Raw genomic sequence first — 13,405 nt, forward strand, 5'->3', positions numbered from 1 at the left:
TGGTGATGACCTAAGATCTGGATGTGGTTTGCTCCTTGGATAAAAAAAAGAGCAGTGAGAGTTGTCATTTCTTTTGCAAAGGTTTTGTTGTGTGTTTGTTTGTTTTCTAAGAGTTAGGCTACATACCAGTAAAAACAAACTGTGATACAGAACTAAAGTTTCAAGGGATGAATTATACAAAACTCTGGATAGATAATGCAGGGTTTTCTTATTTCACTGAATGTTTCTTGCCTTGACTGAAAATTTGAGGTGCATCAGAGCTCATGAAAATGTAAAGGATTTTTTATAGAGACAATAGGAGAGAGAATTGGCGTATTCCTCTCCGCATTTGTGTGCTTTTGTCTATAATGTGCAGAAAAACATACTTGTAATACTCATTCCATAAATTAATATAAAAGGCTCAGTTTGCAGGCGAAGTCTGGATTTGTCACCTATCTTAAAAGAATCGAGAAATACTTCTAGATCTGATCATTCTCCTCAGTTTAAAACTTTAGGGCTTATATTTATGAATTCTTCCTGTACTATAGACTGAGAGACAAATAACCATTCCTTTTTACTGTTGACTGTAATGCAGATTGTGTTTTGTTTTTTTTTTTCCCCTGACAGTGCAGGCAGTTTCAAAACATATCAAAACCTCAGTAAAGGGTAACTTCTCTTGTACTAAAGGCAATAATCTTTTTTGTTAGTCCAACAGGTGGAAGCACACAGTGGACAGCAACAGTGTGTGACTGTATATCCTATTACCTGACTGGGGCACAAGCAAAAATAATCATACAGGTTTGTAATCAAAATATTTTTGCCATATTTATAAAATCTGTATCAAGTTGTTCGTTACTTTTTTTTCTGGATATTCACACTCTTCAGAGAGTTCTGAAAGTAATTACTTTGTTCACTGGTAAATTAAAAGATGCTTTTGCTTTTTTCCACTCTTCACTGGAGCATTAGAGCACTTTGACTACCTGGTGGAGGGAAAAAATAATAATCCTAAATAATCCTTATTTAATGAAGAATAGCATTTATATCTTCATCTTCAGGATCACTGGCTGCTGACAAACCTAACAGGTGGATGGTCTTTTCAGTCAGATGCACTCACGGTCTTGAAGAGAATTACTTTAGCACCTACTATGTTAGTTTTCAAGCTTTAGAAGTTGAAAGAATGGGTCGGTTTTAGGTACAGTGTTGTTGTACTTCCATCAATTACCAAAACTGAATTACCACGAGTGTTGGATTTTTATTTTCTTTAATGTCTATGGGCAGCTGCCACTCGGGTTTTAAAATGTGTCTAGAAATAAAAGCAGTGATGAGAAAGTTACCCATGAGGGGGTTCCTGCTGTAGAATAAATTAATTACTTGTTAATTCTATCAAAACAGATAAGGGAAGAAGCAAGGTTCTGTTGTTACTTCATTTGAAGTCATGTTTAGAGCAGTTGGTAAAATGACGAGAACTGTGATATGGAGTAAGTAAACGTGTGCTCTGATGGGAGCATCAGTTGTTAAGTCTGATTTGCAGTCTGATGAACTAAAAACTGTGCCAGTAGTTTAGTGGAAGTGCCTATAACAATGTTTTAAAGCTCTCCAAACTTCTTGCAGGAAAGTGACACGGCTTGTGCGTTGCCTGTGAAAATTTTTTGCAAGGATGAAGCAGGACAATTAATTGATATTTCAGAACACCTTATTAAAAAGGGTTTGGCTTTTAGAAACAACAGGTTTGGATTCTTCTTTTATATTCTTTCAGAATTGATCTTCAGACTTTTATATTCTTTCAGACTTGATCTACATTGTGCAAAACTAATGAGTAAAATAAAACTGGATGTTCTACAGTGTATATAGCAACAAAACACCATCTTAAGTGAAGTTTCTTGAGTATTTTATGTTCTCCCATTCCACATTTCAGTTCTTTAAGTTGGTTAGTGAGATATTTAACACTGTGTAAAGAAGCATTTTCTATCTTCTGTATGTGTTTTTTTTAATTCCATTATCTTATTTCACACTTCCAAGTTCTTTACCAGTTAACGTGTTGTGATTTGATTGAATCTGCTAGAACTCACAAAGCTGCTGTGGCTTGTGCAGTCCCCAAGAAACATCCTGAAGTACGTCTAGAGGAAGAGAACCCACAACTGAACAGTTGTGATTCAGAAACTGCATGCGTAAGAGACGGCGCTGCTGAAGAGAAAGATGGGGATGTTTCAGAGAGTGAACAGAAGCCACGTAAAACGTACAAGTCATTGGTTCGTTTGGAAATGCATGAAATATATAAAGCCCCCATCATACCTGAAGCGAAAATTTTTCAAGCTGTAGTGAGTTGTGTTGGACATGATGGAACTATTTATGTGATACCAAAATTATTTGGTAAGATTGCATGCAAGAAAATACATTTATGTCTATGAACCTGATCACACTGGTACATCAGAATGTACCGGATAGGTGTTCTTCTAGACATGTTCTGAATCAGAACGTTGTTACACAAGGGTCATGTTTGGGAGTGCTGCTCTTGGGATGGGGACCTCATGGGATGAGGACCTCAGCTTGGGAGTGAGGGCTGTGCTCACCTGGGTAGGGGTTGCACTGCTGTCAGACAAGGAAAAAAAAAAAAGATGCCCACAAGATGGCACCACAAGAGGCTGGAATCCAGAATCACTGATGGCCTCACTGCTGGAAAAACAATGTCTAAGTGGTCATGTTTGCGTCTACTAGAAATTGAACGTATCTATTTTATCAGTATTGAAAACATTTTTTGGAGCAGTACGTGTATTTTATGTTTACACGTCTCTTCATGGAATGTGCTGACTTCAAGTGATCAAAATAATTTGTGGTTGAAAGTTAGACTGAATTTTGTGTAGACAACTGTTGTATTGTTGTTGGTTTGTTGCTTTTTTCCAGAAAGTAAACTAAAGGAATTGATGAGTGAAATACAAAGTAACTTCAAATGCCTTGGTCTTCTAGAACCCTATTGTTGGAAAAAAGGAGAAGCTTGTGTTATAAGAGGGTCAGATACCCTTTGGTATCGAGGTAAAGTTGTAGAACTTGGCGGTGGTACTCTCCAGGTAAGTTGGACTGTATTTTGTCTGTGCGTGTGAACGTTTGCACGTATATGGTAAATATAAATAACTGATTTGACTCTCTAAAATGTATAACTTCTATTTTTGTTCAGCTGATATCACTGCTCATTCTGCTTCAAATTTTGATCACTTTGCTGATTTTACATTTATCTTAAGTTGAATTCTGTCTGCTTATTTCAGTTGTTATTATTTTCCCATGGTAATCCTGTTGATGATAAATGTTCTTAAGCATAAAGCTGTCTTTGATCCCTTGATTACCTGTAGGTAATCCAATTTTGGTTTTTTTTGCTTTTTTGTTAGGATCATAAGCAGAATGCCTTGAAAATATTTTTGTTTTAGCTTGCACCTACCAAGCAAGTAGTTGTTGACTGTGAATTCTTTCTATGTTGTAGTTGCTATATGTTGTTATAGTTGCTATGTTATAGAGCTCCTTTTTCCAATTAGTAGTTATTAGTAGTTAGTATTATCTAATCTCCTGAGTCTATGCATGCTTTTTGGTTATAGATTTGCAGCTCTGACAAGTTCTGAGCTTACAGTGGTTTTTATTTCAGTTTTAAACTGCTGTAGCTTGCTTCAGAAGAGGCAGATCTCTTGAAAGATAAATGTCTTAGCAGTTCTTCAGTCTCTTCCTTAGCTATTTTCTTCCTCTGGAAAAATGATGCTATAAATAAGCCCTTTGCTTTTTGACCTTAAAAGCAGGAATTATTTTAGAAAAACCTTTTTGTGTAGGTACAGTACATCGACCGTGGCTATATAGAGAAGGTCCCTCAGTGTCATCTGTATCCAACTACGTTGTATACTGATACTCCTCCATTTTGCATACCATGTCAGCTCTACAAGACAGTACCAGTGAGTAAGGCTAAATTTTGAAGACTTTTTAGGTGTTTACTCAATTGATGATACTGCTCAGTCATACAAAGGTTGAGAGTAGTTGCTGGTGTTTTTGCTTTCCTCTAAGAACTCAGGGAATAGCTGATAAGGATCACTTCAGCAAGGCAGTCTTCTATCAGAAAATAATGGATTGCTTTACGAAACAATCATGCTTCAAAAGCAGCTGTCACTGGAATGAAATCCTTGAGTCAGGACACCACAGTGGCTGGCAGTGGCAGGATGATACTCTGAAGCGGCAGTTTGTTTTTTACAATAGCAGCAACAAGAAGCAAGTCCTGGATTTCTTACTGTAGAATGGCCAGAAAATTGCAAACTCTCGAGTCAGTTTTGTTACTCTAATTTGAGAATGGTGCATTTAGTAAGTGTGAATTACTGAAATGGCTAGCTTACCTTATACTTTTTTAAAGAAAACTATTTTATTGCTAGAAGCAGTTCAGATGGGTGAAAAAAGGGGTTTATGGGGAAAGATAGGCCTGTGGGTTGGCACGCAAATGGATATTGCAGAGTATTGAAAGTACCCAGTATCTTTGTTCTGTTATCTTCAAGTTTAATTCTGTATCTTCTGGTTATGTTTCATGTAATTTGCACATATACATGACAATTTGTATGTAGTACGGGTTAGACTTGGCAAGCAGCATCTCTTTCTAAGTCACTACAAGATCTGAAAATTGCTGGTCAGCATTGTTACACAAGGAGCTGTAGTGTACCAAATAGCAGACAGCGTATAAACTGTTGTAGACAACTCAGGCTAATTATGTGTGCTTTCAAAGAAGTTGCTCAATAAGACACATTTTCATCTCTTTTAAGAATAATAGTGTTACTTATAAGAATAATAGTATTATTTATAAGCACCTCACTCTTTAGGGGTTTCTTGCTTTTTACCAAATAGGTTGGAAATTTTTGGCAGCGGGATGCAGTGCACATCCTTCAAGAACTACTTACAAACGAAGAGGTTGAAATACATGTTCAGGTAACTTTGTTTATTCATAGATGTGGAGCAATGCTTACCTTTTTTTTTTTTTTGCTTTCTTTTTAACTTCTATTATGACTGTTAGGTGAAGGAATGTAGCAAAAAATGTATTTCTTAGATAAAACATTTTATCCTTAGTCTTTACGTCCTCTGAGAGGGAAGAATTGAAAGCTAAAGTTATTTCTCCAGTGACTTCAAGGCCTTAAATTTATCCTTTAGAGGTATTAACACTTTTGCTGATGTTTGTATTCTGTCAACATCTTACCTACCAACATTGTAAATTCTTCTAAATACAATTTTAAGTGATGAATGTTGGACATAATTTGAACATAATCCAGAAGTTGGACTCAATCTTATGGGGTCCCTTCCAACTCAGGATATTCTATGATTCTATGATAATTGAATGTGGGCATGCTTAAATTCATATATTAGCTTTATAGGAAAACAAATACCTATTGTCTGGGAAAAAAAATGCAATTTCAAATAATTTCTAGTGGTAAATTGTGAAAGGAAAGGGTTTATCGTTAAGCGAGCAAACCTGGGATGATGTTTCAGTGTTACACAGGTTAGGTGGTGCTGCCATTCCAGAGACAGATGCAGTCACGTTCCAGTTTGTGCCGTAATTGGTGTTAAGAAATCCTTACTGCTTTTGTGTCTTTGAGGGAATGAGTGTGGTGTCATTAGGAATAGCAGGTTAGAATCTCCTGGTCAGTACTTCCAAAACATCAGTCGTGCTATTACTGTTGTAATCTTATTCTGCCTTGTGTAAGTAGCAGCTACCGGATAACCCATGGGGCAAGCTGTCTGTCAGCCTGTATTTCGATGGAATGTCACTTTCCTCCTTCATGGCCTACCAGCAGTTCTGTGTCACTAAAGACTGTCAGGACATACCAAAGCAGGTGAGATTTTGGGCTTCTGCTGTTGTTACTCTAAAGAGTACCCAGTTTCTTGTTGTGACCTTCGGTTGATTGCTATTTTTTATATTGCAAAACCGTACAGAAATATAAACTGTATTAAGATCAAGTACACTGCTCCTGAGCATAACAAGTGTAGGTGTGATTTCGTCAGGGTATTTCTCTGGTAGTATATTTTTTTGAAGCAGCGACTCATGCTGGAAAGAAAACAATTCTGCAGTACAATGTGTACTGCTGTCACTGCTCATTTAAATTGTAGCATGCGAGCCAGTATCATTGTGATACAGTTCACGGAATTTGTGTGTATTAGGACTGAATAACCATGGAAAACCTAATTATAAATTAGTCTCTCATAGCACTTGATTTATATGTTTATCAAGGACATGTTGCTGCTAGATAATTCCTTTGACCAGAAATCACACACAAGCCAAGCTTGCATTTTATTACAAAATCTGACTCTTAACTAAAGTCCGTCTTGGTCTAGGAGCTGCTTGAAGGAAGCGCTCAAGTTTTGCCTTCATACACATTGCCACCACTGCCTGTTCCAGGAGATACCTTTCCTGTCAGAGTTACCCATTTTGTGTCCCCTAAGGAGGTGAGTGTTGATAACATCTCATACACTGCAGACAGAAAATGCTGCGGTCTCATCATGCTGATGATCACAGCTAACAAGTTTAGATAATAGAAAAATAGGTCACAAAATGCTACTTATGTATTGATACAGGTGGTCAAGTACTGCAGCTATCTGTATATGAGCTCATTTCAAATAACCCGGGGGAGCAGGTGGATAGTGAAATAAATACTACCTGTTGCCCTAAAAAAATCGGAATTGCAAGGTTTGTAGTATGGTACTTAATTCACCTTGTATAATAAGGAAGTGGGTCATTGAATTTTAACTTAGCAGAACACTAAGGATTTATATTCTTTATTCCCAAAAATTAAATTTCTGGGATATTGTTTAATAATGTGAACAGTTTGTGGCTATTACAGTCATCTGGCTGTCTCCGGTCGATGACTGGTCATTGATTTTTTTGTGCATACCCACACAGCTGCCCTGTGCAGTCTCCCAGGCAAAAGGGCAAATGTAACACTGATGATCAAAAAAAAAAAAAAAAAACATTCCTGTGTGGACTTCGAATATTGGATGAGACTGGAAAACAAAGCAGCGAGAAGATGATTGTCTCAAAAATGTTTTTTGAGTGGGTTGATTTATGTTGAAGTGCTTGTATTGTTTTGGTAAATCTGTAAATAACAGGTTTTACAGTATAGAAGCAGTTGCCTTAAGTTTCAGTATTACGGTTTGGTTACAAAGTCACTACGCTAACTTACTTACATGCATCTTCCCCAGAAAATGTATATTCTATGCAGACGATTGTTTTGACTAAATACAGGATGAAAGTGTTAGGATACATTAGAAAAGGGCTTTTCTTGGATTCTCCTCATGTTTCCCCTGTAAGAGGGGAAGGAGATAACCAACATGTATTTGGTTCATTTTTTGCAAATTATTTAACTTGTGCTTTTTATCATGGTATATAATCACAGACACCAGGCCCTGCTCTGGACTCATATATTTAAGTATCAGTTGCATGATGGAGTTGTGGCTTGGTTATAGATCCGTGTACAAGTAAGAAAATGAAAATTAATTTTCTTCCTGGCTGGTGAATCATAATGCTGAATTTACAAATACTGATAGCCTACTCATTAATTACTAGGACTATCTGTAGAATATCAATGTTATGCGATGTCCCTGTTTAAAAAACAAGACATTTTAAGTGATCTAAAATCTGAATGACTTGTCTATGTGTTGGTTAAAGTTTCATTTTCTTGGACCTGCAGCCTTATACTGATGACCCAGTTAGAAATCAAATGAATGGAATGTCTTTGCATAGCAAATAAAATGCAGTTTCAGAACTTCTTGCACTAATTTTAAAATTAATCTGGTTTGCCATTATAAAGTGAGATTCTTTACCCCAAGTGGTAGGAGGGAGGAACCCTAATGAGGGACACCTGTGAAATCTCACATGGGTATGTTCTCTATGAAGTGCATTCCTTTGCTTCTTTCTTTTTAATATTGAAATGTGGTGTTAATAAATGGTTACTCTGTTCTACTTTGGGGGGAAAAATGTGTAACTAGAAAGTTATTTGTAAGTTGAGGAAAGAAGAAAGGGGAGAGGTAAGTGCTGAAACCTTTCCAGGATGGAAATAGGTAATATTCTAATAATCCTTGATTAGTGGTGGAATTTGAAGGTCATAAAAAGCCTACAAAAATTGTAATATGGGAGCCTTTTCTTTGGATAGGTATACATCTGTCTTAATCCTTCTGAGAACGTTACCAAGCCGTCTGCCACAGAGGGAGATGCTAGCTGCAACTTGGACAGCCTCAATGAAGCCCTCAAATGGTGCAATAAAAATCTGGATTCTCTTCCTCTCCTGACAAACTTCAGAACAGGTATGTTAGTTTATTTATCTTCCCACCTGTTTTTCCATGTGTATAAACAAAAGCCTGAAATTCTTTTCAAAGAATCAGAATAATTCTGTTACTTACGGATATTTGAATAAATCTAATAGAGTAAAAAGTAAATCTGTATGATAATCATATGATACACTATGCGTTCTTTGCGTGAAATGGAGACTTCTCTGTTACTGTTTTTCAGTGGGATGATGAAAATAATTCAAATTTTGTTGTGTGTTGAAGCTGATGAATAGCATTTAGATTGAATATGGCAATAATAAAATTCTTCCCTGAAGTTATGGCTCTGGAAGTCTACTAAATACTCAAAAGACATAAGATCTGTACTGAAAATCTAGAGTTGGAAATTACTTGAACCCTAGAGAGTGTCATCTTGCTTTAATTCTGAATTTCTCAGATCAGGCATGGCATACTGCAGTTCTCCTGTCCACAGCTAGAGGGCCTAAAATAATAAACTGCACTCATCTAGAACTTTGTGAAGAAACTACTTAGTGCTAGTTCTTGTTTCTAGTAACTTGTAAAGTTCTGGTTTTATGCAGTATCCACCTTAAAAGACTGATCTGTTTGCTAACTGAAGTGTACAGGAGAGTCAAAGTGGAAATTACCAACATGAAGCAGTTTGGCTGTTTTTAACTTGACTAAAATTACATCCTAGTGATTGTGAATTGAATTTCAGAGAGAATATTACGAATTAGAGAAAGAATAGAATCGCAGTCACAAAGCAGAATTGATGACAAGAATTAGTTTGTATGGCACTGAGTGTATTTTGGGGCTTTTGTTTTTGCAGAAATGCCTTGCCTTGTAGAATACAGAGATGGTTTGTGGTATAGAGCGAAGCTCCTCTCTGTTGAAGAACTCAACCCTGATAAGATCCTGATTCAGTTTGTTGACTATGGCAATTTTTCAGTTGTTCCAACAAGCAAGTAAATAATCAGAAAAAAATGCATGTAAAATGTGGATGTGTGTGCATGTGTATGTATGTATATATGTGCTTATATCATAAGTATTTACAGGTGCGTGTATTTTCACAAATGCATTAATCACATGTCTATAGCTATAGATACACGGTAAGTAATAGTGCAGCATTAGATTTCAGTTGGAGAGAAAGTTAGGTGGCTGGTTACACAATTTGCCTGCAGAGCACTAGGGTGTGCACCTGCTTCTGTCTCTGGGGTAGTTGGGAGAAGCCCGTTACTATAATACCAGGTTTCTCCATCATTGGGTTACTGAACTTCATACCCTGTGAGGTAGGCTTGGGTTCACAATCTGCCTTTGCACCCAAGAAGGTTTTACCTGGAGGGCTTAGTCCCTGGTTTCTGTACAAATAAATCCTCTGACCCTTTGCAGCTCAACCTGTGTAGAAGACAGCTCGGGAATAAGATAAGGAAGTGACTGAACAAAGCACGCCCCACGCTGCTTATGAGGAAGCTGGAAGTTCAGATCCCTGTTCTTGCCTGATGCTGAGCTGCTAGGAACTACTCCTCAAGCACCAGTGCACAGGCATAGATGTCCCAGACGCTAGGCTTTCATGGTCCCCTAAGCTTCTCTGAATTATTTCTCTTGAAGCACTTGCATTTTATATAAATAAGTCACACTGACTTGCTTTTGATGTAGACTGATGTAGCAGTTTTGTTAGCTGCTCACTGGAGCAGCTACAGATTTACTTAATGGGGATTTGAACAGATTTCCTGCTTCCTGGGCTGTTACAGTCTTAGGAGATACACTTCAGGGTTGCGCTTCTTGTTCAGCATCCCTATTCTTTTATTTCTGGGATGGAAAGAGGGAGGTGAATGATGAGATGATAAAAACAAAACTAAGGTACTACATCAAGTAGTTGGACTAGGACATTTGAGTGAAGCAGTTTGAACTGCAAAGATCTACATCATTGTCCAGATGCACCAGGTGTAGAGGCTGCATTGTGTCCCTTGGTTTTCTTGGAAGTCCTGCTCTTCTGTTCTTCACTCCAGTCTATGTTGGGCACCTGAGACTCCTCCGTGGGTGCTGTAATGGGGAGCCAGCGTGCCTGGTGTATGACACTGGCCTACTTCATGATAGTTAGGATGCCAAAGTCCTTCAGAGACCCCAGCCATGGTGAATTGTTCAGCGTGACACCAGCAGGCTATTGTAGAGCAGGGCCCCTGACCCCATTTCCACACCTTAAAACCGTCCCATGAACCATTAAAACCGTCTCTTTGTTTTCAGTGACAGTTTTGCTTGACAGGTAGGTTCTTGCAGGCAAACACTTCATTTTTGTTGCAGGCTGCGCTGCATACCTCATCACCTGCTGCAGTATCCTGTTCAGGCAGTGCGAGCTCTGCTGGCTGGATTTAAACCTCTGTTAAGTGATACAAATGCAAAAAGAATCCCATATTGTCCCGAGTGGAGCGTGGAAGCACTGTGGGCTATGATGGACTGCACTGAAGGAAAACAGCTCTCTGCTTCCATACTTGTGAGAAACAGCAGTTTTTCTTCATTCTTGCTCAGCTCAGCCTAAAATTCTTTCTGGCAATCTTTGTATAATTTCTGAGTACTTGTTCTCCTGTGGACACTCATAATTTAAAATCTTGAACCATTTACCATGAAGGAACTGCTACTGAAGTGAAAAAATCATGTGGCTCTTTCCTGAAGTCTGCAATCAAAAAAAAAAATTGCTGAGCATTCCTGGTTTGGGGGGGAAAAAAAAGTTTCTTTAATTTCCTTTACAGAAATACTCTCTGTATTCACAGTTCCATTTGGTAGTGAGAATAGCCAGCAAAGTCCTTTTTACAATTAGTTGGTCTGTGAGGTTTAAACAGATCATTGTCATGTTTCTGAAAACTGTTAAAACTTTGATTTTCAGGCTTCTTCACCAGAGGTCACCATTTCCTTGTATGAAGATGATCAAAAACTAGTTCATATGAAACTGATAGAAATGGGACTTGCAGAGTTGGAGGAGTGACGTGTGAGTACTGTGAATACGAATTACAAATTCATATCATCACGAAGAGGCATTGTTTCAAAAGTTTTAAGTTAGGGTCTCAATATGCTAACTGATTGACCACAAACAGAATTAGATTTAAAAAAAAAAAATTCTTCTGTCCACACTTCCACTCTTCTAATTAAATAAAAGTTGTTTAAAAATGGAATTTAGTTAGTTACACATAACTGAAGCACACACAGCTTTAAGGACTAACAGGTACTGGAACGTAGGAGTGTTAAGGCAATAATAAGAGGAGCATCTGCTGGTAGTCATTGAAGAAGGTTCCTAGCAGGTGAGTGGCAGTGTACTCTATCCAAACAATCATATTAATAAATTATTTTCTTAATTTTCAGCATTTGTTCTCAACGTCCTGGGCCAGTGGTTCTCATACTGGGCTCTGTAACTCCTGGATGTCCATCCCTCTGAACACAGAATACTTGAATTGAAAAGCTTTACACCATGTGGTTTCTACAGAGAATACTGAAGACTGGTTTGGGTTTTGGCTTTTCGAATTCCTTAACCAACTTGATGTTATGTAGTTCTTTTCCCTCCCACTTAAGAAGCGCTCTCCTAATCTGCATTTATAGATTTTTACAATTTTGACTCTTAATTGAGATGTAAATAGATAGCTTCGCTATCTATCTATTCACATACAGCCTTAAGTGGTGTTTTGTGATAATTCTTCAATAAGAGTAGCTGGAATGAATGTGTAGTAGTAAGGAAATAGATGAAGAAATAATGTTGAGGATAGTTTTATTACTGTGATGTAACTCTTGTTCATATTTCAGTCAACTTTGGTGATAGTTTCCTGGTACCAGTCTGGAGCTAGGAATGAACAGCTGGGAGGTGGGGAATGTTACTCGTTTTGTTTTGAAACACATTTGCATTGTTGCTGTGTTTTGTTTTTGGCTTGGGTGTCCTTGCGCCTCCTTCCTACTCCAGGCACTGTAGCGTTCAACTCAAAGTGTTAGAATAAACTGGAGCCTGCTCAGCATACATCTGAAAGCTTCCTTCTCTTTCCTGCTATAAAGAGACATTCAAAGAAACCTTTTTAGTGTAGTGCATCCTTTATATTCAGTGCTCAGCTGCTTCAGTCACCCCATGGAGAATTTCATCTAGATTATCAAGGGAAAACAGAGGAAATTAGTGTAGCAAAATACAAGTCTTGAAATCAGACACAAGTGAAGGTGATAGTCTCTTTAAACAAAACTGACTCCAGCCTCTCATTCTCTTAGAGGTCTTTGTTACACTCACTTTCTCACAAATACCTAAATAGATAAATTCACCTGGATTGCTTGTGTCTGCCCCTGGACATGGCTTGAATCTCATTACAACCAGCTGGGTTTTAGGTGCTCTGTATGTCCTAGAAATCTGGTAGTGACAATGTGAGACTTCTGCTTCATTTTATTTGGTACTCCCTGATTTTTGGCATGACCTTTTGTAGTTTCTTACTTTGACCGTAGCCCTTAGAGTGGAGGAGGCTGGGCATCTTTAACTTTGTAGTCCTGCATTCAGTGCAAGTTCCTGTTTTTGGTAGAAGTATTTTCAGAAGTAAGCTCCAGTTGAGTCCCTGCTCGGATGGTGTTGAAAATGGCTACTTAAGTGTGACCAGAATATCTATGACCAAAACCATTCTTTCTCCTTTCTGCCCTCTGTAAAGATCAGAAGAGGTGTGTTTCTGTCCCAGCAAGTGCTGCTTGAGCTCCACCCTTGTTTCTTTGTGGTAGTAGCTGGAACTCAGTTTGCTGAAGTTACATTTTGCTCATTTTTTTGCCAAGTTAACAAGATGAACAGAGTTAGAGGGAAGGCAGCATTGTCCAGTTCAGGCTGTTGCAGCAGATGGGCTTGTACCATTGAATCACAGAGTGTTGTCACCTGCGTAGCCATTTCTTTACATTCAGGGGGAACCTCCTGACCACCCATCCCCTTGTGCATTTCTGTGTTTGACATGAATACGTGTACAAAACTTAACTACAGAGTTTACAGCCAGTCTGTGCACTAAGTGTTGCAAGTTGCCAGTTTATACTAGCACTGGAAGGATTAGTTCATGGGTTTAGTATGTGTTTTGGTGCTGAAACGTCCTACATGCCGTTCTAAATACCAGAGGTGTTACAATCATCTTTCAAATGTAATGTTGTTCTT

General features: G+C 38.1%; 1 protein-coding gene across 1 annotated transcript in view; it reads left to right on the forward strand.

Moving 5' to 3' along the window:
* RNF17 (ring finger protein 17) overlaps positions 1 to 11,242 on the forward strand; it is a gene marked incomplete at both ends in the record, with an annotated part of 46,567 nt that extends 35,325 nt beyond the window's left edge. The window contains 12 exons of the mRNA XM_084306235.1: positions 687 to 777; positions 1,591 to 1,706; positions 2,042 to 2,349; positions 2,881 to 3,044; positions 3,789 to 3,908; positions 4,840 to 4,920; positions 5,694 to 5,843; positions 6,319 to 6,429; positions 8,133 to 8,283; positions 9,092 to 9,227; positions 10,564 to 10,753; positions 11,144 to 11,242. Coding sequence (XP_084162361.1) covers positions 687 to 777; positions 1,591 to 1,706; positions 2,042 to 2,349; positions 2,881 to 3,044; positions 3,789 to 3,908; positions 4,840 to 4,920; positions 5,694 to 5,843; positions 6,319 to 6,429; positions 8,133 to 8,283; positions 9,092 to 9,227; positions 10,564 to 10,753; positions 11,144 to 11,242 — 1,717 coding nt within the window. The remainder of the gene's footprint in view (positions 1 to 686; positions 778 to 1,590; positions 1,707 to 2,041; positions 2,350 to 2,880; positions 3,045 to 3,788; positions 3,909 to 4,839; positions 4,921 to 5,693; positions 5,844 to 6,318; positions 6,430 to 8,132; positions 8,284 to 9,091; positions 9,228 to 10,563; positions 10,754 to 11,143) is intronic.
* Between the last annotated feature and the right edge of the window lie 2,163 nt (positions 11,243 to 13,405).

This window comes from Netta rufina (assembly GCF_964035555.1).
Source record: "Netta rufina genome assembly, chromosome: 1".
Classification (NCBI taxonomy): Eukaryota; Metazoa; Chordata; class Aves; order Anseriformes; family Anatidae; genus Netta; species Netta rufina.